The sequence below is a fragment of the Meleagris gallopavo genome, chromosome 1 (assembly GCF_000146605.3).
Source record: "Meleagris gallopavo isolate NT-WF06-2002-E0010 breed Aviagen turkey brand Nicholas breeding stock chromosome 1, Turkey_5.1, whole genome shotgun sequence".
Taxonomy (NCBI): Eukaryota; Metazoa; Chordata; class Aves; order Galliformes; family Phasianidae; genus Meleagris; species Meleagris gallopavo.
The window spans coordinates 101,607,147-101,631,347 of NC_015011.2; the positions used below are offsets into that span (position 1 = coordinate 101,607,147).

At 37.8% G+C, this 24,201-nt stretch overlaps 3 protein-coding genes across 8 annotated transcripts in view; 1 reads left to right on the top strand and 2 right to left on the bottom strand.

Moving 5' to 3' along the window:
* RWDD2B (RWD domain containing 2B) overlaps positions 1–996 on the bottom strand; it is a 3,723-nt gene extending 2,727 nt beyond the window's left edge. The window contains exons 1-3 of one of the 4 annotated variants that reach the window (XM_010722532.3): positions 919–996; positions 279–497; positions 86–153 (exon numbers count right to left, since the gene is read on the bottom strand). In XM_010722532.3, the coding sequence (XP_010720834.1) occupies positions 86–153; positions 279–485 (275 nt within the window). In that variant the 5' untranslated portion in view covers positions 486–497; positions 919–996. Of the gene's footprint in view, positions 1–85; positions 154–278; positions 498–735; positions 886–918 lie in introns of those variants that run through there. The other 3 variants (XM_010722529.3, XM_003202889.4, XM_010722536.3) reach the window with 3 other exon arrangements.
* On the top strand, positions 898–21,573 carry USP16 (ubiquitin specific peptidase 16). Of its 2 annotated transcripts, none has more exons than XM_010722515.3 (18): positions 898–1,002; positions 3,463–3,561; positions 4,628–4,806; positions 5,473–5,576; positions 7,885–7,988; positions 9,711–9,886; positions 10,835–10,927; positions 11,504–11,634; positions 11,996–12,083; positions 12,768–12,846; positions 13,492–13,583; positions 14,381–14,437; positions 15,589–15,759; positions 16,594–17,263; positions 17,877–17,968; positions 19,286–19,372; positions 19,639–19,795; positions 19,899–21,573. In XM_010722515.3, the coding sequence occupies exons 2-18, from the start codon at positions 3,501–3,503 to the stop codon at positions 20,021–20,023; spliced, it is 2,466 nt and encodes an 821-aa protein (XP_010720817.1). In that variant the 5' UTR covers positions 898–1,002; positions 3,463–3,500; the 3' UTR covers positions 20,024–21,573. The 2 variants fall into 2 exon arrangements, with proteins under 2 accessions (XP_010720817.1, XP_019476001.1); XM_019620456.2 differs by lacking the exon at positions 898–1,002 and adding an exon at positions 1,220–1,243.
* The window catches only part of CCT8 (chaperonin containing TCP1 subunit 8), an 11,941-nt gene continuing 9,222 nt past the window's right edge, over positions 21,483–24,201 (bottom strand). The window contains exons 12-16 of one of the 2 annotated variants that reach the window (XM_010722497.2): positions 23,735–23,806; positions 23,399–23,563; positions 22,914–23,033; positions 22,368–22,465; positions 21,483–21,724 (exon numbers count right to left, since the gene is read on the bottom strand). In XM_010722497.2, the coding sequence (XP_010720799.1) occupies positions 22,373–22,465; positions 22,914–23,033; positions 23,399–23,563; positions 23,735–23,806 (450 nt within the window). In that variant the 3' untranslated portion in view covers positions 21,483–21,724; positions 22,368–22,372. The remainder of the gene's footprint in view (positions 21,725–22,367; positions 22,466–22,913; positions 23,034–23,398; positions 23,564–23,734; positions 23,807–24,201) is intronic. The other variant, XM_010722504.1, reaches the window with a different exon arrangement.

The window sequence follows — 24,201 nt, forward strand, 5'->3', positions numbered from 1 at the left end:
AAAACCTGTATTTTGCTATTAGATCTTTATTTACATGTTACAACAGCTTCTAATTACTTTTACTAGCAATATTTTTACAACATACCTCACGGTAATTTCTGGTAGAACAGATGGATATTTAAACGGCAAAGCACAGACCATAGAAAATTTTCCCTAAAAACAAATATGCACATGTTAAGTTTGAGGAAACCTTGGTGTCTCACAATATAGTCTTAGGAAAAAAAAGAAAAAAATCATAAAATAACAAAAACACTCTCTCCAAAACATTGTTATAATACCATAGAGGCATTAGAGTCCTCTGGCTTCAAATTCAGTATAAACTGAATTTTAGAAGATGGCATCTCTGCAGACTCATTTTCAACGAAGTGCTTTAGTTCTGCCACAGCCAGCTGGTCGGTCACAGTGAACTCTTCCTCATACGGAAACATGCTAGAGAGTAAATCTAATTCCGATATTTGTATCTCGGCTTCTTCCCGGTTAGTCATTTCTGCAGCTTCCTAAGTGAGGAGAAAGAAAATAAACGTGAAGGGGGAAAGAATATGTGAAGAAGTCAATCATCTACCCGCATGTAAGCCAAATTAGTCTTTAAAACCAACTCCATCAAAACCAATTCATAGATGTTAGGCAAAGCATGAAGTTCATGCGACAACTCCATTAATTTCTAATGGAACACGATCGAATCACAGAACGCTTTGGGTTGGAAGGGAGCCCAAAGCCCACCCAGCTCCAACGGACTGCCGTGGGCAGGACTGCGCCCCCACCTGCACCCGTTCCAAGCGCCCGACCGTCGCTCCGCCACGGCGACCCACCTAACGCGCATGCGCCGCCGCCACCTCCTCCCATTCCCCTCCACCGCCCACCCTATGCCCTCACGGCCCACAATGCAGCGCGCCGGAAGTACGCGCGGCAGCTGCTGACCGTTGCCCGGGGTTGAGGTGAAGCTGCCGGCTGCCCGGGACTGAGCCATGGAACGCCACGCCGTCCGTGCTGCGACGGGAGCAGGTGAGGGACGGCGGCGTGCCGGGTACTCCGGCCACCTCAATCCCGAGACTTGCTTTGCTGGCTGTCCGCCGTCTCTGCTCCAGCCGCGGCTCTCGCCTTTTCCTATTGGCTGCGCCGTCTGTCAGCAAAGACACGGAGGCGTTTTCGGCCAATTGGAAGCGAATGGGGCGGACTCGCGTGCTGTTTCGCGGGGAGGCCGGAGCGGGGCCGTGCGGGCGACACGTGAGCGGCGCGGGACGCGGTGAGTGAGGTGGTGTGGCCACAACCCCGACCCCGAGGTCCTCCGGCCCTGTCCGGCTCCTGTCGCGGGACAGAGGTGTTGGCTCCCTGCTGGCAGTAGGTGACCGGTGGGACCGCTGGGCTTGGCCGCCTGGGAGCATTACCCTGCGCTTTTAGTGCTTTTCAGAGTGCTCTTTGCTAAAAAATAAAGCTGTCGTGAATTGAAACCAAACCCAGCCTTTTCTTGGGTTAGATGTTGGTTTCTGTGTCCCACTTCCCAGTGTAGGTTGCTGGTGGAGATCCTGTCAGACACGTCTGGCTGACCGCAGCAGGTTGTGTGAACAGCTTGGTGCTGACCTGTCAGCCTGGCTGGGGCTAAATCAGCTTGGGAAGGGCTGTAATTATTTAGGACTGACTGTAAAAGATCAAGCGTTGTGATTTTCTGTGGGGAAAAAAAAAATGTGCTGGGGATGGAATTTGGATGAACTCTTCTTCTGACTAAACTGAATGCATATTTATAAATGTGATCATGAAATCGCAGAAAAATTTGGGCTGGGAGAGAGCTCAAAGCCCAGCCAACCCCAACACCTCGTATGGGCAGGGCTGCCCCCCCCCAGCTCAGGCTTCCCAGGGCCCCATCCATCCTGGCCCTGAGCACCTCCGGGAACTGCTCTTGAAGTCATTTAACCATTCTGCTACTTCTCATTTAACATCTGGGTTATCAGCTCTACAAGCATGCTTCTTAAAAGGTTTTTCATACAAAAAAAGTCCTGTCTAAGCTCAAGAGCACTTTTTTTGTAAGCACTACAAAAAAGTAGTGTGTCTAAGCTCTCCCCAGCTCAGTTATGCTGATTTGTTTACACTGGTTTTGTTTTCTGGCTGTGGCAGCATCAAGCAAGCAGTTGTTTTCTTAGTGTGGTGCTGATTCCAAGCTTAGACCTGGTTTTGAAAGGATGGATGTTATAAGTCAGACTGAGTTCTGTGTTTGCGCATTTACCCGCTGCTGACTTGAAGGGTGGAGAGCAGAACCAGGCCAGCTTGCAAAGCGTGCATGAATCTGCAGGGACTCAATTAGGAACTTTTTCATAGTATCATTTTAGTTGGAAGGGACTTTTGAAGGCTATCTGGTTCAACTCTCCTGTGATGAATGGAACACTTACAGCTAGTTCAGGTTGTTCAGAGCCCTGTCTAGCCTGACCTCAGGTGTTTCCAGGGATGATGCATCCACCATCTTTGGGCAGCCTGTCCCACTGCCTTTCCATCATTATTGAGGAAAAAAACAAAACAAAACAAAAACCATCCTTTTCCTTATATCCAATCTAATGTATCCCACTTTTAGCTTGAAACCATTTTCCCTTGCCCTATCACAGCAGACCCTGCTAAAGACTCTGTCCCCTTCTTTCTTACAGCTCCCCTTTAGATACTGAAAGTCCACTCTTAGTTCTCCCCAGAACCTTTTCTTCTCCAGGCTGAACAGCCCCAGATCTCACAGCCTGTTCTTGCAGGGGAGGTGTTCCATCCTTTCAGTCTGCATCTTTGCAAATGTCAATTCTGACATCTGTGAGATAAGTCTCAGAGCCTTACAGGAACTCCAGGCTAAAAGTGAAACAAGCACCAAACTTTCTGAAGGGAATCTCTCAGCATAGGGCTCTGTAATGGTAGATTGTTTTTTGTAGAAGGGTTTATGGGCATACCAAATACTAGCCCTTGTATTTTCTTGTAATGTTGGGAAGCAATGATAAATTTCCTCCAACAAAGTAATTTAAAAGATGGAATTCCCATTGTTTGTATATTTTTAAATATGTTAGAGTATTCGCACATGTCAAGCCTTATCAACAATGCGAGAGATTTACAGAAAACAAAAGTGAAAGACTGTAATTGCGCAAGTCTTGAAGACTTAATAGGGAAAAACTCAGTTTCATTTCCTGGAATTGCTGTTTTACCAGTTACTTAAAGTCCAAGTTCTGAAAGTCTGTAAGATCTTTGATACATAACTAATTCACTTTGTTCTCCTTTGCGTTGCTTTTGCTTTAGGGTTTTAAACCGTTTTTAATAATTCATGCTGGCTTCTTGTTTCTACCACAGTTACATTTGCTTCTGTTAAATTAAAATTAATTTCTTTTGAGAATGTCAGACTACAAGTTCATTCTCCTGAAGGAACATCTCGGCCACGGAAACAATGTATTGTTTAGCAACTAACAAATAAAACTTAAACCTAATTCCTGATTTTTTCATTGCTAGGTCACTGTTGCGTGTGAAGAAAATCATAGGCTACAAATATGGGAAAGAAACGCACCAAAGGCAAAACTGCACAGGCTGATGAGTCTCTGGACATAGTGGGTATGTTTCTTCTGAGAAGTCTCTGGTTTTGAAGAGGAAAACAGTAATTCTGTAGCAAAAAACTTAATAAGGTTGAAGTATGTAAACGACAAGGTAACTGTTTTCAATAAAAGTTTCACTAAAGCATGTTAGTTTAAGGTACTAAGTACACAGAACACATTTTTCTTTCAGCATGAGTTTCTTTATTCTGTGTTGTTTTTCTGAGCTACCTATTGATATACTGTCAGATATTTGACCTTCTATTTGCAAATTTAAACATTAGTAACTGCAAATATTGAGGAGTTGTAGGGTGATGATAATAAGATGGCTGAACTATGCTTTGTACATTTTTAGCCCGATTTCTCTGTGTATGACTTAAGCATACAGGTAGCTTATCTTCACTCTCAAGTGACAATGTCACCACCAACAACAAAACAAGCCTTCTAACAGCAAACACTTATTCTCAGTGTAAACAGAGTCTGAATAGAGGAGTTCACACCAGGCCCAGAAGATATAGCTATATGTAGAATGTCGTATTATAGTGCAAAATGATGATGGTATAAGAGGGATGGTTCTGCCATTTTTTTTTCTTTCTACCACGATCTGCTGCATAATTTCACTGAGCAGCTCAGCTGGAAGCATAACCTCCACAATCTCCACTTTTATAGGCCAGCCAGGTGCTGCCTTGGTGACTGGGAACTGTGGCAGTGGGCTGTGGCTGCTCCTTGAGAGGTGTGGGAATCGTAACACCACAGTAGTAGAAGCCCACAGCCTGGCTCATTAGGTAGGTTTGTAACCAAAAGCTTTGACAATGTAGATATGAGTGATATTTGAATTATTATTTTTTTTCTTAGTAATGCAAGAGTTTAGGATTTATCGAAAATGTCCTCAGATTGTGAGTGGAGGTAACAAAGTGTATGGGCTTCTGAATGGGTTTTCTGGTATGTCTACTAAATTGTCAGTCAGTATTCCTTTGAGTTTGGAGAGATCATCACAGTTTCTGGATTATATCCTGCGTCTTTGAAACCCATAAACATTCCACATTTGTTATGATACCTACAAGAATCTTGTGCTTTATGTTTTGTAGAGCCTGTATGCAAGCATATTCGTAAAGGACTGGAACAAAGTCATCTGAAAAAGGCACTGCTGAATGTGGAATGGCATGTTTGTCAGGACTGCAAGGCAGACAACAAGACACGAGAGAAATCTGAGGAAGAGACTGATGAAAGCCCTCCAATATGGTTATGTCTAAAATGTGGCCATAGGGTATCTCTTGTTTTGTTGTTAATTTCTATTAACATCTTTCAGTGCCTCATAATTGAGTGGAAAAATAGAGCTTTAATTAAACAGTTACACCTTTTCATTATCATTTTAAGTGTGCTATGTGAGCGATTTGATATAGGTAGTCTTATGAGAAAGGTCTGCTCTGAATTGCACGAGAAGTACTTCAAAGCTTGGCACAAAGGCATTTAGCAGACTTAAGGCTAAAACACAATCTTGAGGATTTGCTTTCTATGAAAGTCCAAATTATTTTTCTAAGAAAATATAAATTTATGTTAATGGTCTAAATTTTTTGTTTTCACCATAATATCTTGTGCTAACATTAGTTTGTTGAAGTTAGAACTCTGCATGCCAAACAATTGGTTGCTTTTGGTTTTGTTTGCTTGTTTGTTCTTTTTCTGTTGAGTTCTTCAAGCCATTCAAACTAGATTTTCAGTCTCAAAAAGACCCTATGTTTATTCTGCACTCAGGAAGGTACTTTTCTGTCTGCAGAACAAATGTCTTGAAATAAAGAGCCATCTATTCATCCTAATTGGTTGAACATAATTGAATGGTTTTCATTTAAATACTTTCTTTATACTCTGACTCTTTTTATGTTTCATTGGTAGTCAAAACTGGATTTTGTGACGCTTCTGGTTATCAACATTATAGGGCTGTGGCAGAAATTCTCAAGAGCAGCATGCTTTAAAGCATTACACAACGCCAAGATCAGATCCCCATTGTTTGGTTCTCAGTTTGGACAACTGGAGTGTGTGGTGAGTTTGTCAGGAAACAGTTAAGATGCAGCTAGAGGGAAACAGAGGCTGGGATATCTTGTGTTTTCTTTGTGATTTCTGGGAGTTCTTTAGGAATATGTAAAGTATTTCCACACACAGTATTTGTTAAGATCTGCTGAGTAAATATTACTCTCTTGTAAAACTCCTAATTAGAACATTTTTATAATTGAACTTAGAATTGACCAATCAGTAAATGCTGCTGATTTCTTATTTCACTGCTTTTGCTTGCTCAAATTACTGACACGCAGAAACATGTTGTATAGCTTTAAATCTTAACTTCAATCCTTGGTAGAAGCTCCTTTCTGGTGCAGACTTAATGAAAATCTTACTTACTGAGAAGATAAAAGTAATTATGACCTCTTAATACAAGATACATTGTTCAAGAAGCACAGCTGCAGGATTAAAAGATGCTATTGGGTCAGTTAAAACAAATTCTGTCTTCCTGGTAATAGTCTCTTCTCTTCAGAGGAGCAGTACATTAATGTGCAATGGAGAACTGTAGCATCCTGAACTGTGCTGTATAGAAATATGGTATCTGCCATAGTTTTGATTTTGCTTAAAGTTACCTTCTTCTAAACTTATTATTCATTGCTGTGTTGATTTTATATTAGTCTGTCTCTTTGTGTGATCATACTTAGCACATACATGTGATGATTAGTATTTTTATACTATTCTTGATTGGAAACAAACTTTTAGTAATACATGTATATTACTTATGAACTAGTGAATTTATTTGTGATTTTAATTAAGTGTTAAACTGATGATTTTGAGGTATTTTGAAATGAAAGTACTATTGAATGAGAGAAAGTTGTCTAAACAAAATATTTGCTTTCTTCTCTTGTACAAACTTGTGTAAGAAGTTAACCAGAGAACTGGATATCGGCCTTAAAGTATTGTTATTAATCAGAACAGTCCAGAACTGTACTTCATTGTGACTTTAGTACATAAAACCAAAAAGTCAAAAGCAATTTCAATCAGCATTTGTTAATGCTATGAATTTATGAATTAATGTATATAGTGTGTATGCATACACGATTGAAATTGGACTCAAATAATACCTGTAAGTAGTTTTGAATATGGAGAGAAAGAGGAGAGTTCTAGCAATTCATTATCTTCTACTTGGTGTTTACAAGAAATGTTATTGTACGCACTTGCAGTAGGACCTCACATTTGGATCTAATAATGGTTTTCACACATTAGTCAAATTGGCATCACTGAAGAAACTTAATTTTAATCTCCTGATTTCTTCAAGACTTCCTAGAAAGGTAGTTGTTGAAAGGTTACTGTGTTAGGAATTGCCCATAAAAGTAACCATCATCTGTTATTGTAGGAGTGAGAATGCCAATTTTTACAATTAACCAACTGACAATAAATACATACTCAAGGATTCCACAGGTAGAGCCAGGGTTTGTTGTTGTTTTTGTTTGTTTTTTAATGAAACATTGGGGGAAAAAAAAAAGGAAAAATCACAGCTAGTACTGAAGATGCTAGAGATTTAGGGAAGCAAATTACTGCAGGCTTCTGCTGCTTTTAAGATCAGAAAGTTACAGATAATCCTGAGATCTGCTAAATGCATTTGTGCCTAATAACTGTAATTGCCACGTTTCTAAGTGCAGAAGTGTTTGCATTCCCTTCAATAGCTTTTAAGACCTCTTCAAATAGTTGATTGAATGGAACTACGAAATCGATACATACAACTCTCCATATGCTTTATGTGTTCCAGCAAAAATTAACTCTTACTCAAGCCTTTATCACTGTAATTTCTATCAAAACTTTGTTGAAATCAGATCAGTGGTGTAACTATGTGCTTGTGGTTAGTTACTTCTTTGCTCATGAAGAGACAAACAGATTTATTTCAGTAATAAAAGAGGGGAAAAAAAGCATGCAGAACTGATGGAGCACAAAAATAATCAATTTTTTATTCAGTGCTGTAAGATTGGAAGGCCATTTCCTATAAGGCCTATTATCTCACTTCCTTTATTTGGGCAAAATTGGCCCAACGTTTCCTTTGCATGCAGTCTAGGTTTGTAAAACACTTCCCTTAAAGGTCTCGTTTTTGTTTGTAGATCACTGTACTTACTTTTTTAATCAGAAATAAATTGAAGCTACTTCTGTAGGACTTCAAAACCTTCAAAAACAAAAAAAACAAACCCCCATAACTTGTAATTTTATGTCTTTGTGTAATTAATTGCATGTAACGAGTAAGTAGTTTAGGAATTGTAATGGAAAAAAAAATAGGAATAACTTTTTTTATCATTTTTTGGGGGGTGTGGGTGGGCCACCACAGGTGCTACATATGTGATAACGAAGTTCCATACAGTACTTCAACACGTTTGGGCCAGACTGTGGATTATATTAAAAAACAAGTTTGTGTCAACTCATCACGTTTAGGTAAGTAACTGTGGTATCCATAGAGTAAATCAGAAAGACTCTTAAATACAGCAAATAATTTTGTAAATTAAGAATGTTCATTAATTCTTTGCTTACTAAAGAGTATCTTATGATAATTTAAATGGCTAATTTTTTCATTTATTTTTCTTTGTTAGTTCTGAAAGCAAAACATCCCAGCCCATAGACTTAATTGGACCCGATTTTTTCTTAATGTCTCCTGAACTTTTGTAGACTGAAAAATGAAAGAGTAGCAGGAAATTAAGCATGTTATTAGGACGTACTGTGATTAAATAATCGACTTTCGGTACTAAGAAAGGTCCTGTTAATTCATCAGTATTGCCCTGTCTCTCTTGAGATTTGAGGGGAAAAAAAATAAATTGTAATTGCTTAAAGGTAATTTGATTTTTATTTTTTATGTATTTATGTAGACATTTGAAAGTATCAGCTGGAATGGCTAGGTCTTCAGCTGTTGCAGCTTGTATACTCCTTCCATTAGGATATAAGAGGATTTGTTTTCTGAGGGTGTACGTGTTGCTGCAAAGCATTGAGAACTCTGCAGTCTGCCTTCAAAATGTGGTTGTTTAAAAGCAAAAAGCCCAACCTACTCCTCCAGTTTGCTATGCTATGGATGTTGTGCTATGCAAAACTATTTCTCTGCAAAGCATTTCCACTTGGAGGAGTTTTCATAGCAGAATAAATTCTTTAACTCCTATCAAGATTTCCAACATTGTCCTACGCTTGAGTCACATCATAGCCCCTTTTGGAAACAGATCACACCCAAACCAGCAACGCCAAGTAGTTGTCTCTGAATATTTTGTGCAGGAATCAGCTGAGCTTTTCCCAAAGGGGATCAGAATCTTTGGGTGTGTTTGCTCCATCTTTGCCAGATAAGTAGTTTCATTGCATGTATTATCTGGACTTAGATTGCTTGCTGGAATAGATTTGAAGTAGGCTGCTGATTTCATAGCTGCCTGTGGTTGCCTGTTTCAGAAATTCCAGCAGTTATTCTTTCCTTGTTCGTCAACAAATTTGATATTGTCCATTTTCTTGCTTCCTCAGAGCTGGCATTGTCTAAAAGTTACCTTGACTCCCAGCCCTATTTGTCAGAAACCTTATCAAGGGTAGATTGCCAAACTGGTAGAACCGGTGCAGGTGTTATTCTGAAAACTAGCTGGTGTTCCTTTATATTTTGTTAAGTCATTGGAATTTTGAGCTATGCACCAAGGTAATTTTGGGGAAAATATCTTTAATGTCTCTTGAAGAATATGTTCCTCTCTGTTTCATCTGTTTATATTAATGAAGAAAACATGAGGATTCTTTCACAGTGGGAATCCTTTTGAGTTTCATTTCAGATAATAATGCCATATCAAGAGGGCCAGATGCCATCTTGTTGGATGCTGTAGAAACCCCTAACATAGAGGATGTTGCAACAGGAATGAAATTTCAGATAACACGTGCTGAGTTTCAGAGATTGTTGGCATGAATGACTTATGGGCTGAGTGTCATGTTTAAGTGCTAAGCTGATATGAAATGTTGTTTCAAAAGTTTCTTGTTTGTTTTAGACTGTCTAAGTGATAGGAGTTAAGAACCTTGCATCTATAGGATTATAGAATTAATTATCATATGTTTATGTTTCAAACATCATAGTTTGCTCCTGCATATAACAACTTTATCCTTGCCCCTTTGTTGTTATTGGGTTAATATATTTCTTTGTTTCAGCAGAAAAGCAAAAAGAGAACGAAGATGTTGGAATTAAAAAAGTAGAAAAAGACAGCAGAAATGAGCAAGAAAAAGAAGTATTGCTGAAAGAGAGTTCTCATTCCAGTACCAACTCTGAAGTGACTGTGAAAGGACTTAGTAACTTGGGGAATACATGTTTCTTTAACGCAGTGATGCAGGTACAGTAGTTACTGCTGTTCTTAAAAAGTAAAAAAATAAAAATCAGATAAAGAAATAGCACCGCTAAAATATGATTTTTATCTGCCAAGAATGATGGGTTCATTTTAAAAATAGTGCATTGGCCCAGAGAAATATGAAGGAATGGCACTGCAGGTTCAGACTTGCACTAAGTGGAGATCTAAGCAATTGCCTTGCCTTTGAGGGACAGCATCTTTTATTGATAGAGATTAAGCATGCCAACGTCCAAATTTAGTAATAATGTAAAAATACATTGTAAAGTAGCCTGGTATGTTACCCTTCCTGACCTCTTGGAATATGACATTAATACCCAAAGACCATGGATGTTTACTGAAACAAAATACTCGCTGTAAGCAGCAGGAAATCAAATAGAGGAAAATATTAACTGGATCAGCATATTCCATTGCTATCTTTCTTAGCTAAGAAATGCATAGATTAAGTAAGCTTCCTCTTCTGAATGTTTTAAAACTTGCGTGTTACCTTGTACTCTTTGGCTGCTGGCTTTTCTTGAGCAAAATTCACATTGCACTTGTAGATTTTAATGAACAGCTTGATTTTATGTTGTAATACATTTAAAACTAAGGGAATAAATATGTGCACTAGATTAACCTTTCGATTTAAAACAGGTACTAGTAAGTAGACCGTCAAAAGGTCAGTCTGTAGAATACATCTAGGGCTTCTATGACCAATGAGAATGTAGAGAGAAGATATTTGCGAGTCCCCTTAGTTCTGTGGGATTTACTTTTAGTAGTTAAACATTTATAGAATTTCCAGATTTGTGTCCAAAGTCATACTTAACTCTCTAATTGTGGTTGGCAAATATAACTTACTGTTAATCTTGTTGCTAACACGTGCAAGGGGAACTTCCTTTCCTATTGTTCCCTGGCTACCCGTTCCCTGCCTATTTTTCTTTCCTTTGTCTTCTGCAGAATTTATCACAGACCCCAGTCCTGAGGGAGCTGCTTAAAGAAGCTAAAATACCCAACACAACAGTTAAGATCGAGTCACCTGAGTTGTTCATGGTATATATGTTTCAACCTTCATTGTGGATTTGTTTGTTTGTTTTCCTCAATTCTGTTTAAAAAAAGCAAGCAATACTCTCTTCTCTAGATTTGAAAACTCTTTAACTATTAACAAGATTAAAATGTGAAATCAGTGGAAACTTCACCACTGAATTTAACAGAGCTGCTGCTGAAGTCAGTCTGCTTTTCATTTTCAAAGAAATGGAACTGTATAACTTTTGCATTCGTCTGAATGCAACATAGGGAACTAGAAAATGTCTCCAGCACAAACCCAGTGGGTATTTGGCTGGGAAAAAAAAAATGGGTTAAAGCACTGAATAAAAGCAAGAAATAAACAGTTGCAACTGAACAAAAAAAAATAGCTAATGACTTTCAAGTCAGTGTTTTGATATTACGTGATGAGAAACCATTTGTTGCTTGTTCTTGTCAGTGTAACAGAATGCCATCTTGAAATTGTGTGTATTCTGTCTTGTAAGAGTATTTTCAAGAAGTCGAGAGATCAGACAGGGAAAAACCTAATCCAGAAGGATCAGTCTCCAAACTAAGGGCCAATTCTGTTATTGTTGTTTAAAACAGGAACCTCAGCTGGTAAAACTAGATCAGCCAGGTCCTTTGACTTTAGCCATGCATCAATTCCTGACAGAAATGCAAGAGACAAAGAGAGGGGTAGTGACTCCTAAGGAACTTTTTGCTCAGGTTTGTAAAAAGTGAGTATCTATGTAACTGCATAGCATAATGAGTTTGGGGGGGCTGGAGGGAGTGTTCTTTAAACAAAAGGTGAGTTTTCTTTCTTTTTCTTGAGCTTACATCACTGCATTTAAAGTTATCATAGTACTTAAAGTTTTGAAAGGGTAAAAAGCGAAATATAAGCAAAGAGAAATAAAATGAAAGAGATTCAGTGATACAATGATATGTTCAGATTTTTAGAAACTAACATATGCAGATATTTAGTGCTCTTAAATACGTGGATGCTTGAGATTCTGCACTTTTGTGTCTGGAGCATGTTGTTTTTACTTTTTTTTATCTCTAAGATCAGCTATACTTCACAATTATTGTTTCCTTTAACAGAGCAATACGATTTAAAGGTTATCAACAGCAAGACAGTCAGGAATTGCTTCGATACTTACTTGATGGAATGAGAGCAGAAGAAATTCAAGTGAGTGTTAGTTTCATAGTTGCATATAACTTTCTTCTTCAGATCAAGACTTTCATCTCTGCTGAAGGAAGAAAACGCATTCTTTCTCAGAGAGGTCAACCCTATGTAAAGTGGTTTGTGCTGCCCATAAGTACGTACTTGCAGAGGATTGACAACAGAGCTGTAGAACATAGCAGGCTCTAAGTAGTATCGTTGTAAAGAGACCATCATGAGTATTGCTATTTTAATTTTAGAGAAGAATATTCAAAGAAATAAATTTGTTCCTATCGTCTATCTCTTCAAGGTTGCACACATTGTTTAAGTTTCAAATGCAGTGATATTTTCTGTTGGTTTTTTTGTGTGTGTGTGTATTCCTTTCTGAAAAATCTAGAGGAACGCTTGTGGAAATTTCATGCTGTGTTTGTCCAGTTCTAATTTTATAAAGTATTTAATCCTTGGACTAATTTTCTTATATACTAATTGTGATGTTATGATTGCAAATTTGTTTCTTGATTGGTTGGCTGTTTTTTTTTAACGTCAAAATGCAGGAGGTCTCTATTATCTATACAGGCAGTTGTGTTGTTTGTATGGATTCTTTTAACAGTAAAGAGAATTTTTTTTTTTCTCAATTTGAGGCACTTTATAAAGCTAACTGAATTCAGTTAGGAAATAGTGCAAAATGTGTGCTTGTTTTGAAAATTTCAGCGAATAAGTGTTGGAATACTGAAGGCTCTGACTGATTCAAACAAACAAAATGAAGAAGAACTGAGAAAGAAAATTAAAGGTAAAAATGTGTTGCTGATGGTATGATAGTTTAAAGTTTTATTTTTCATTCTGACACCAGCAGTTGTCACTAAAAGATACATGTTAAGTGCCAAATCTTGACTATGTGCCCGTCTAGAACATAAGACTTGAAATGATCAAACATTAAATGATGTCTTTAGAAGTCTTGCTGACCTTAGTGGTGTTTTTCTATAGTGGAATAAGACAGTATGTGCTACAGTGGAAATATAGGTTGAAGAAATTGGTTTTGTTTATAGAGGTCTGATTGTGATGAAAGCTGATATTTAGCTTTAGCTTCAGACAATTGTCTGAGGTAAATCCAGAGAGAAAATGGGAACTCCTGCTGGGGTGTGGTCGTTCTGAGGAAATTAAAAAATGCATTTGACTTGAGAAAGCTGTAAAGTTTTCAGTTCAGTCAAGGTGTCTTTTGCAGATTCTTTACACCTGCTCCTTTGATATATGAAAGGATCTTATTGTAAGAGTCATACTGCACTTGCTGAGTAGATGGAACAGACTAACACGTGCCATGTACTTCTTACATAATGTTGGTGGGATTTTGGGGGATTTGGTATGCCATAATTAAATGGGTTGCCAGTATATTATATGCAATATTGTTAACTGCAATGTGTACTTTGTCAATTCTCAGAATATGAAAAGAAGAAAGGAATAAAAAGTTTTGTAGATCGGATCTTTGGTGGAGAATTAACCAGTGCGATTATGTGTGAGGAATGCAGAACAGTGAGTAAAGTACCTGCTTTGAATGCCTTAGTGCATGATTTTATGTCCTTTTGAGAAGAACCCCAAAGTAACTTTGTAGAAATAAGTGGAATTAGAGAGATTTTCTTCAGTTAATACACATCTGTGAGCTGATGAGTCGCATGATTGGCTGGAAATCTGTCTTCCTTATTCCTACAGAGTTAATCTTCCATTTCTTTCCAAGAGTTCCAAAAAAAGAGGGTAGCAGCAGCAAGCTGCACCTACCAAAATAATTTATTATCAGATTCCAGGTAAATACCTTCCAGTGATGCAAACTGTAGTGAATGAGTTGTTCTGTTCTGTTACCAGCAGCAGTATGCTAGGAAGGTCTCTCTTTACTTTTTCATTAGACAATTAATGGGCTTTCCTAATCCCTTTCCCATGTAGGAATTACCATGGAGTTCCTAGGAAAATAGTTAAGGAAGAAGGCACTGTGGGGATGAGGCACCCCGAAAATGGGATCATTATGGATATTAGTGAGTGGGTTAGATGATTATCCTGGCAGATCTCAGAATGAACCTCATAGGCCCTAGGCTGTATTCTCATGCTCTAGAAAACCAAGACTAATGAAAGTATTTCTTACTTCTGTAGGATTGGTAGAATTTAATTGTGGATAGCTCTTTGTGAATACAGATTGACTATGTTTTACATTTGTATGCATAAGTGGGGGAAAAAAACCCAACATTGAATGCAACAAAGATATATACAGATAAGCTTATTTGACAGCATGCCAGCTGTATCCAAAAATTTAAATTGAACTCTTAAATGTTCATTTAAAGGTATCCTTGGTCCATGAATCTTTCCTTGATTTGTCGCTTCCTGTACTAGATGATCAGGTAAGGACCTGTATGTGCTTGACACCTGGCTTAATTTTGTTTTTTGTATATGAAAGCACATATTATATATTCATTTGGGAATTAATATATGCATCTTTCTAAACGCCTCTTTGCATATTAAAATACTGATCTTGCCTCAGAAAGGCAGAGAATAAGATTTTCATGAGACTTACTCCAGTAAGTAATGGCTCTTAAGTTGCCTTTGTAAAATCAGTGATAGTATATTGGTGATCTTTCTGCATTGTCAGTTAATACCTCTGGTGTAGACACTGGCTTAGGGAATAATCTGGTAAATTCAAATGCTGTCTCACTACAGTGGAAAATTGAGTTACAAAGAACAATGTTTACCAGTTTGCCTTCGCTGTCATTGATGAACTAAATGTCATGACAGTGATGGTTGCCCACTGGTATACTTTTAGTATAAATAGCAATTTATTTTCTGACTTTTCATCCATTTTTCTACACTCAGTGCAATAATACTTCTCATAATCTAAATGCATATTGAATAAAATTGAGAAGCATCGCTAGAATAGTGTCTGAATACTTATTTGATTTGCCTGCTCTCAAAAATTGACACTCAGAATACTTGATTTGCTTTGAGCTTCAAATTGAGAATCAGCACGTATAGTATTTCAGATTTGCCATGTAGCACTGCTCAACTAATGAATACATATTGAAATGAAATCCCCTTAACCAAAGGAATCGTGCAAATGAACAGATTTTGTTTTAGCAGAAGCAAATAAATGGTAATGCTGCAAATTGTGTGACATGCAGTTCAACTGCAAATGTCTCTACTTGTGTGAAATGCTACTCTTTAGTGAATTTAATGAGATTTCCATCTATTAGAGGCAAAGGTTGTCCCTTTATGGGTCCAGAATATGGGTCTAATATACTGACTTTTTCATACTGTTTCCTTTTGCAAATCATCATTTCTCATGGGCTTCACCTGGAGTGAGATCCATCTCTTCTAAGCGTTAGGGTGGCTGGCGTCAGTGAGTTGGTTGTATATTAATCACTAAAATGTTATGTCTGGGGCTCAGAACTCAACTAACATTCCTGTAGTTTTCTCTGGAATGCTGTTTTGTTATCCAGGACAGTAACATATCTGCTTCTGTGATTGTTTTGTGGCTTTTCTCTTTTTTTACCACCAGAAAACAAAAAATACAAATGAGAGAAATGTTAAAAAAAATAAAGGAAAGGAGTCTGAAGAGGAAGAAGATGATAAAAACAATGATTATTATATTAAGCAGAGAGATGAGCCCCCTGGTACAAGTAAGCACCTTCAGAAGAAAGCAAAGAAACAGGCCAAAAAACAAGCCAAGGTTGGTTTTGATAAGTATTTCATTTTTACTAATGAAGCACTTGAAACTTGGGGTAAAACAAGTTCTTTTTTGCTTCCTCAGTTTAGGTGGAGGAAGAGGGGACAACTTAGAATTTCTCCTCAATCAAATGCACAACAAAAAAGACCAATTCTATATAGGGCATTGCTGTGAAGAAATTATACATTCTGTTAAGAGCTGTTGTAGAAGGAATAAGTTAGTATCCAGGGGAATGTGAAATTAATGCTACTTCAGATGGGCAGCGTGCTTGTGTCAGGTTCTCCACTCATTGGTTGTAAAATAGTCACAAAACTTCAGAATACAGGCTTAAGAAAGTGTCTTCAAAATACAATAATTCCCTTTGTATCTCCTTGATCCTATGCAACAGAGTGCAGTGGGGGTTGTTACATCTGAGCAAAGATAAAATCAGTGTTAGTTAAACTGACATCAGATCACTTACTAGTAGGTATTTTTCTCCCTATTCACCCAGATGTGTGGTGCAGCAAGAAATTTCATAAAGAAATGGTCAGAAATGTTAAGTATCATTTAAACTTACTCTTCTGGAAGTTTAGGTTGGATATCAGGAAACACTTCTTTACAGAACGGGTGGTTAAGCACTGGAATAGGCTCACCAGGGAGGTGGTTGAGTCACCATCCGTGGATGTGTTTAAAAACCATTTGAATGTGGTGCTCAGGGACATGATTTAGCAGAAGGCTGTTAGTTAGGGTAGTATGGTTAGGTCGTGGTTGATGATCTTTAAAGGTCTTTTCCATCCTGAGCAATTAAATGATTCTATGCTTTTTCTATGCTTATAAATTATGTATGCCAATTTGCAGAGCCAGCGCCGCCAGCAAAAACTCCAGGGAAAGGTACTTCAATTGACAGATATCTGTGCTACTGAAGAGTCAGAAAAAGATGTAGTATGTGACCAGGAAGGAGAGGCAGAAATTAACTCTGAAATTCCTGATGTGAAGCAGGAAGAGGAATCATCAAATGATTGCAGAGATGACTACTTAACTCAAAATGACTTAAATATACAGGGAAATAGTACAGATGTTCAAAGCATGCATGAAAGCACAGGAAAGCCAGAGCAAGAATGTGTAGAAAAGGAGTCTATAGTGGATCCCCCCACAGAAGACTTAGATTCTCCTGTAGAGTTTGTCAATGGCCTTGATGACTTGTCTTTGAAAGATGAAGATGAAGAAAATGAAGACGATGAAGGGCTTGCTACTGACTTTTCAAAACTACACTTGGGTGCCAGTGCTGAATCGGATATAAACGTCGTAGATGACCTTCAAACTGTTCCAGCCAAGACATGTGAAATATTAACCGAAGATGCAGAAATGGCATTTTGTACTCTTGCTAGCAGGGAAGACCTGAACCCAGAAGAAGGCTCAATCCATCACTGTTTGTATCAATTTACCCGTAATGAAAAACTTAGTGAGAACAATAAACTGCTGTGTGATGTATGTACACAAAGACGTTATGGACCAAAGAACACAAAAAGTATGATTGATTATATATACTTTTTAATCTTTTAAATGAACAAATGTCCCGATTGCTGCTTGGGTTGAAGGGGGGTGTTCTTAAAAGAGTGTAACTTCTTGTGTAACTTCAAACCTGACTTGGATCTGTAGAATAGTATTTGATGTGTAGGTTGTGAGAACCTTGTTTGTGTAGACTGATACAAGTTATTAATCAAGTAAAGTAGTGTGCTCACAAGCTTGGGTACAGAATACTGCAGGACTGGAACAGATGGTTAAAGAGGAGTGGGTTTAATTCAGGAGGTTCATTTCAATCTAGAACTTTGTAATGTGGATGAATTAAGTGGTTATTCTTTCTTCTCTCAGATGTGGAATTTCTGTAACAGTCATAGGGAGATCATGTTGGTGTTTGCTCAAAAGACCGGTGAAAGCAGCATGCAGTTTCAGATTATGAGAGTTGTAGAGAACATGCAAGAATTCATCCTGCGTGTGCTAGCTCTGATCTGACATAGTAAAAGCAGTTAGTAATTCTGTGATCTGAGAGCTGCATGATGGCAGCTGTTTTACAGTTCATCATGCTAAAATTGAATGCTTGGATTTACATATTAATCACTAATGTTTTTTCTCTCTTGCAGATGAAAAGCATGTTTATACTAATGCCAAAAAGCAAATGCTGATTTCTCTTGCTCCTCCAATTTTAACTCTTCACTTAAAGAGATTTCAACAGGTAATGAACAGTATTTATTTCAAAAATGTGCATTTTTAATATGTATACATCATATCACCCTGGAGGTGTTCAAGGCCAGGTTGGATGGGGCCCTGGGCAGCCTGGTGTAGTGTTAGATTAGATTGGTGGCCCTGCCTACGGTACAGGAGTTGGAGCTTCATGATACTTGAGGTCCTTTCCAACCCAAGCCATTCTGTGATTTTGTGCTATTGTACTAGCTTAACTTAAATCTGATGGTAGCATATTTCCATTTATCTCTAATCTTGTTTTGTGTTTTTTTTTTTTTCTGTTGTTGTTCTTCCTTCCAGTATTTGGGAGGCAGATACATGCAAGGTTGTGGTTGTTTTTTGTTTCATTGGCTTTTTTTTGTTTCTCATGGGGTGGTGAGGTGGGTGTGTTTTGTCAGGGGGAAAAAAGAAAAAAAAAAAAAGCAAAACTTCCTAGTAGGGGTCTAAGCAACTTCTTGTTGTGAGTTTATTTGCTTAATAATTTTTTCCTTCACTATTGCTAGTGCAAACTGTATTAAGCAGCATGTTAACGCTGTTCCCTGCTACTACAGCAGCTGATGAACTCTTCTGTTTCTGTACAGATAGAACAGGATGCCTCACTAAAAGAATTTAATGGATAGGCTTAGAAAAGCTTTACATGTAGGGCTTTAAATTTGAAAGGAAAAGAAGAAAAAGAGGGAATAGATGAGGATAGCAGACAGTGTTGTCTCTTTTCAATTTAAAACCATATAAGTTTTGGTCAAAACAGTTCAAGACTGAAAAATAAAATAAGGGAGGTGACTTTTTTTGTAGATGAAAAGCGATTCCACAGAGAAAATGCAAATGTATAGGATATTATTAAGGGTGATTATACAATTAAGAAAATAACATTTATCATCTTTTCCCCTGTTTTTCCAGTTTGATACTGGAAGATTATTTGAATAAGGTGGGAGTAGAATTCCCATCAGTTTTGACAATCTAAAATTAGGTCATCAGGCATACTGCAGTATCTAGAAGAAAGAGATGTCTTCATAGTTAGAAGAGTGTACATTGAGTTGATTTCGTTCTCTCCTGCTACCATTAAGTTACCGTAAGAGTGAGCTGAAGAGCCATGTTAACTTGTGCAGCCTGTAGGGGCAAGGAGGTAATGCCAGAACACTCTGGGCACGGGAGAAAAATAGAGACAATTTTGCTTCCTTACGATCTCGTCTAACGTAAAATTTAATTTGTATTGCTAAAAAAATTAAGCTGAAGTATTTAGTAATTAAGCATAGTTTTAATATGCTAGACTTAAAATACGGATTTTCCTTCTACTTTTTGTCTGTTTAAGGCTGGATTTAACCTACGGAAGGTTAACAGGCATATCAAGTTTCCAGAAGTGATAGACATGGCTCCTTTCTGTACAGTTAAATGTAAAGTAAGTAATGAAATAACATTTGCATTCTCTCATATTTTAATGTGCTTTCACAATTCTGCTGCTTAGCAAAATCTGTGTTGAATGCTTATCAGGTTATTTTTTGTGACAAGTGCAAGTGGCACTTCAAAGCTATCTTAATTTGGGTGTACTACCACAGATGACCACCTTCCTTTTCATTGGCAAACAAATCAAAGCGAAGAGATTATATTCTAGCCTAGTTCAAAAGCCAGTACCACACTGACATGTTTTAATTCCCACTTTTTTAGAACGTGGCTGAAGGGAATACGAAAGTATTATACTCTCTCTATGGAGTTGTTGAACACAGTGGAACAATGAGGTCTGGGCACTACACTGCTTATGCTAAAATAAGAAATATGAACAACCATCTTTCTGATCTTGTCCTTCAGGGACATCCTCCTCAAGGTAAATAATTAATTGTATTTTACGAATTACGTTTTATTGCCAAACAGCAACAGGACTGAGTGCATTAATCCCTACTTTTGCTCTGAAATTCTTACTTTTGTAGCTTTAGAAACTGAACCAATAAAAGGACAGTGGTTCCACATCAGCGATACCCATGTACAAGCTGTGTCTACATCAAAAGTGCTGAGCTCACAAGCCTATCTTCTGTTCTATGAGCGACTGCTGTAACTCATCCAAGATGTCTCCTTGGTCTATAACCACCTTAAGCACCCTAAAAGAAGGCTGGAACAAGCAAATCATATTAACATGTTAGAGCTACTGTATGCAACTGCAAGAGTATACTTTGTGCATCTTATACACACTGACACATGGTTAACTTATACTTTTTCCAGTGTTTTCACTACTTATAAATAAAGTAACTTTTTTTTTTTTTTTCAAAATTAGAACCTGATGTTTCTACTGAGTATTCTTACACTGGTACAAACAAGCATCTGCTGCTCTTTCATTTCAGAGAGACCAGCTTTAGTATTGAACTACAGTTACCTCTTACTTCTGTATGTATGTGTTCCAGAACTTTCTAGGTGTGTTAGAGCCAACAGATTCTGCATTGGCTGTCTTTGTGTTGTTGGTTTATTTCCAGTGGAGCCCTCAATTTGCAAAGTCTCTCGGAAGTCCCTGGTATGAGCACCTTACTGCAGCATATTGACAAGGCTGTGATCACAGCTCTTAGTGTTAAGCACTTTGGTTCTGGAGGATTAAGAAAGCTTGTCCCCTCCCAGGCTTGGCTTTACACTGGTTCACATAAAGTCCTGGCTCCTTGTGCTGGAACCAGCAGCTGTTTACATTCAGTGCATTTTTCACAACACCCTTCCTAAGAAAATGAGTGCTCTCATGTGTTTGTTACCCTTGAAGTCATCAGCAGTAGCACTTGTGCAGCTGATGAAATCAGTATGCCAATCCTTCCAAAAACTTGCTGAGTTTTTCAGCCATGCCAGCTACCAACTGTAAGGCAAGCTCTGGTATAGCTGCTGTGCAGCAACCTTATTTAGGCATGCAGTAGTTCCAAACTTGATTTAGCTGTCCACTCCCTTCTGGCTGTGAAGTACAGACAAGAGTAATAAAAAAATATTGAAGTGGTTTGAATTTCAAGGGACTTTAGGGCACACAAGTTATTTACTTTCCCCAAGGAAACTTAGCAGAGGACTTCGAATTTTGCGTCTGCGTGAAAAATTTCCAGTGATCAGCATGTATGTGCTTGATACTTCTCAACAGCTAACCTTCATTTATCTGTAAAGCTACTAGATACGTTTCACCACTGTCTGGCTGACATTTTGAGCACGTAGAGCCTCTGAATGCGAGGATGTAAGAGATGTGTGTATCAACACAAAGCATAGGTACAGACTACAGCATAACCGCTGTATTATTTCAAAACTCAGTTAACTTTTTACACAGAGGGGCAAGGACTGCAATGAGGTACAAAGAGAATGGACTGTGCTTTCAGTTGTATTCCTTACAGCAGGCTTATGGCCAGTCTCACTCAGCTCCTGTACCAAGCTAAGCTGCAGAGGCAAGGGGGTGGCTCAGCTCTTAGGGGAGGCAAGGCTAGGGCTGCCCCCTGCTTGACACAGCTGGGCCTAGCAGGGAAGAACTGTATTATGATAATTTCAAATAAAATCAAAGCAAGCAGTTTAGGAGTAGTAAGTTTATTGAAGTGTTCATTCAAAGTTCTGCAACTCTACTGGATACACAGTTCATAACTTAAAGGCAAGAGACCAAAACATCATGACAGGTCCCAAATGGAATATTACAAAACTCACATAATCATGTCATTAAGTAGTACAGTTAAATTGTTCAATCATTTTGGTCTTCATCCCAGTCTTTTTTTCCTGATGGAGGTTTAGGACCACCAGCTGGTTTTGCCATTATGATCTTGAAGATGACGAGAAAGTAGAAAAAGAGAAGAAAAAAAAAGTTAGACTCGCTTTTCTCCCACCTCTAATTTATATCCTTATGATGCTGACTGAAAACATTTCTTAGGTTATGCAGTTTCCTTGCTTTGAACTTAAACTCGCAATCACTATTATCCATCTTACTGAAACACATCTTTTTTCTTGAAAATGGCAGAAGCTGAGCCCTCACATACAAAGTGCTTTTACCTTACTTACGCATGCAAAATAAGTTAGTCTAATAAAGCATGAGTGCTTAAATAAACTAAGTGGTGACTGCTTTACAGGTCGCCCTCCACACAAAGCAAAATTATCAGAGCTACTGAACTCCAGCCTAGATACACCCTTTAAAGCACAAGTCCCACTAGCAATGCTTTGTTAGAGGCTTATTTTCTGCACTTGTTCCAGTGGCAGGTAAAACTAGAACGGTACTCGTCATCTCTTCAATGAAAGTTTAGTTTGAAGAGTAAGGCTTGTTCACTGTGGCACAAATGAGATGGAAATAGAAGTCAGCACACATAAGACAGGAGTGTTACATGCCCTCAAGAAAAAAGCAGATCTGTCATGTGATTGTCAGTATGTTCACACATGCTTTAACACACTGATGCTTCTCTGACAGAGCTTACTGATACTACTTGTCAGGCTCATCTCTCCAGTCATCCTTATCCCAATGTCCTTGTTGCTTAGGGACTTTTGGACCGCCTGCTGTTTTTGCCATAATAATCTACAGAAATTTTACATGCAAATACATTTTTGCTAGAATTCCACACAAGAAATAAACTTTTAAACTTTTTTTTACCTATTAATATTATAAACATTTTCCTGAAGTGAGATTTTAATGTAAGAATAGTATATGGGAAAAGGTTTCTTGTGATAATCCTTGTTCCTATAGAAGGTTCCCTTCTGGGCATAAGTATCAATTGCTAAATGTTAAAGGAACATGAAACAGCAATATTTGGTAGCTGAAACATCTCCACTCGTATTCCAAAATATGAGCTCCTGAAGAAACCAATTCCTCATTTTTTCAAAGTAAGTTTAAACAAACCAAGTTTTCCAACATCAGATCTATGTGCCTTGTAATCCCACAACACTCTCACACTTTGTATTAGTGTTCTGAACACTAAGTTAAAGCAGAGGTTTCAGTTTAGCACCCAAAGCATTTTTAAGCTTACCTGATCGACTCGTAGGACAGTTACTGCTGCGTTTGTGGCCAGCTTGATACCCCAGGATTTTCCCAGGTATGTGTCTAGTATGCCAGCTTCTAACATATCCTTCACAGCAGCAGCTTCAGCCTTTCAAATAGGAGGAAAATCTTTTAAGTTTTTACAGGCTTCTACCTAGTAAGTTATTAAGTTTTCAAGGTTACCATTTTCTTATCTCTTCAGAAAAATCTTCATTTCTATTCCATTACAGGAAGATAAAGTAATCACTAAAGATTTATTGTATCTATCATGTTAGTTCAGTATCTCGCTTTACTTCCTACAGGTGGTACCCAGTTTAATAGCCTGATGAATAAAAAAACCCATTAATTGTAGAATGTGCAACACCAAGCTTCAAAGATTTCAGTTCATTTATAAATATGCAGTACTACTGATGGAAGTACTTTTAAATATAACCTTGTATTGCTGAGCAGTGAGTAATGTGAGAAACTACTTACCTCAATATCAAATCCAACGTTTTTGTTGCCTTCCTGATGCACAGCATAAAGTTTGGATATGACTTCATTTGCCTTTACTCCAGAATTTTCTGCCAATGCTCGAGGAATGGCTTCAAATGCTTCAGCAAACTTCTTGATGGCATATTGGTCAAGCCCAGGACAAGTCTAAAGTGAACACCACGCAGGCATTTTCAACAACAGTAATATAAGGAAGGTACTTACTTCCTTTACATTTTTCTACTGATTTACATGTAGGTACATGTATATATGTATTTTTTGTTTAATAGCATGTATATATATAAGAAAGAAAAAAAATTAACAAAAGAACAGCTGTACCTCTCCATAAGATGTGATTTGCTTGGCTAATTCAATCTCTGTTGCACCACCTCCAGGAACAAGACGTTTGTCCTGTGAACAGACCATACCAAAACAGAAAGCATCACATTCATTTCTTAGCTTCCAGAATTTTATTTTTTAGAACACTTGTATCAAGAGACATTTACCAGAATTTAATCATTCCTTCCAAATATCTTTCAAGAAAAATAATAGTGCAGTTTTTTTGTTCTCTTCATAGAAGTCATTTCAATTACTCATAAGCTGAGGGTTGAATTCCTGGGTGTTTTTTTTTCCTCACTTTTTCTATTAAGTATTTGGTAAACAATAAGCACAAAACAAATCCTTTAAAACTAAGCTCAATACATCAAGAGGTATCACAATAGTTTTGTTTTTTGTTTGAAGGAAAAAAAAACCAAGAATTTAAAAAACCTTCTGGTAAACCAGCATTCACTCAAGAACTCCCAATC

What these genes read in the sequence shown, in the direction of transcription:
- USP16 (XM_010722515.3), top strand. Translation starts at nt 3,501, where the DNA reads ATGGGAAAGAAACGCACCAAAGGCAAAACTGCACAGGCTGATGAGTCT. An exon ending in TTGGACAACTGGAGTGTGTG is followed by an intron (nt 5,577 to 7,884) that starts GTGAGTTTGTCA and finishes GGGCCACCACAG; the next exon opens with GTGCTACATATGTGATAACG. An exon ending in ACTGAGAAAGAAAATTAAAG is followed by an intron (nt 12,847 to 13,491) that starts GTAAAAATGTGT and finishes GTCAATTCTCAG; the next exon opens with AATATGAAAAGAAGAAAGGA.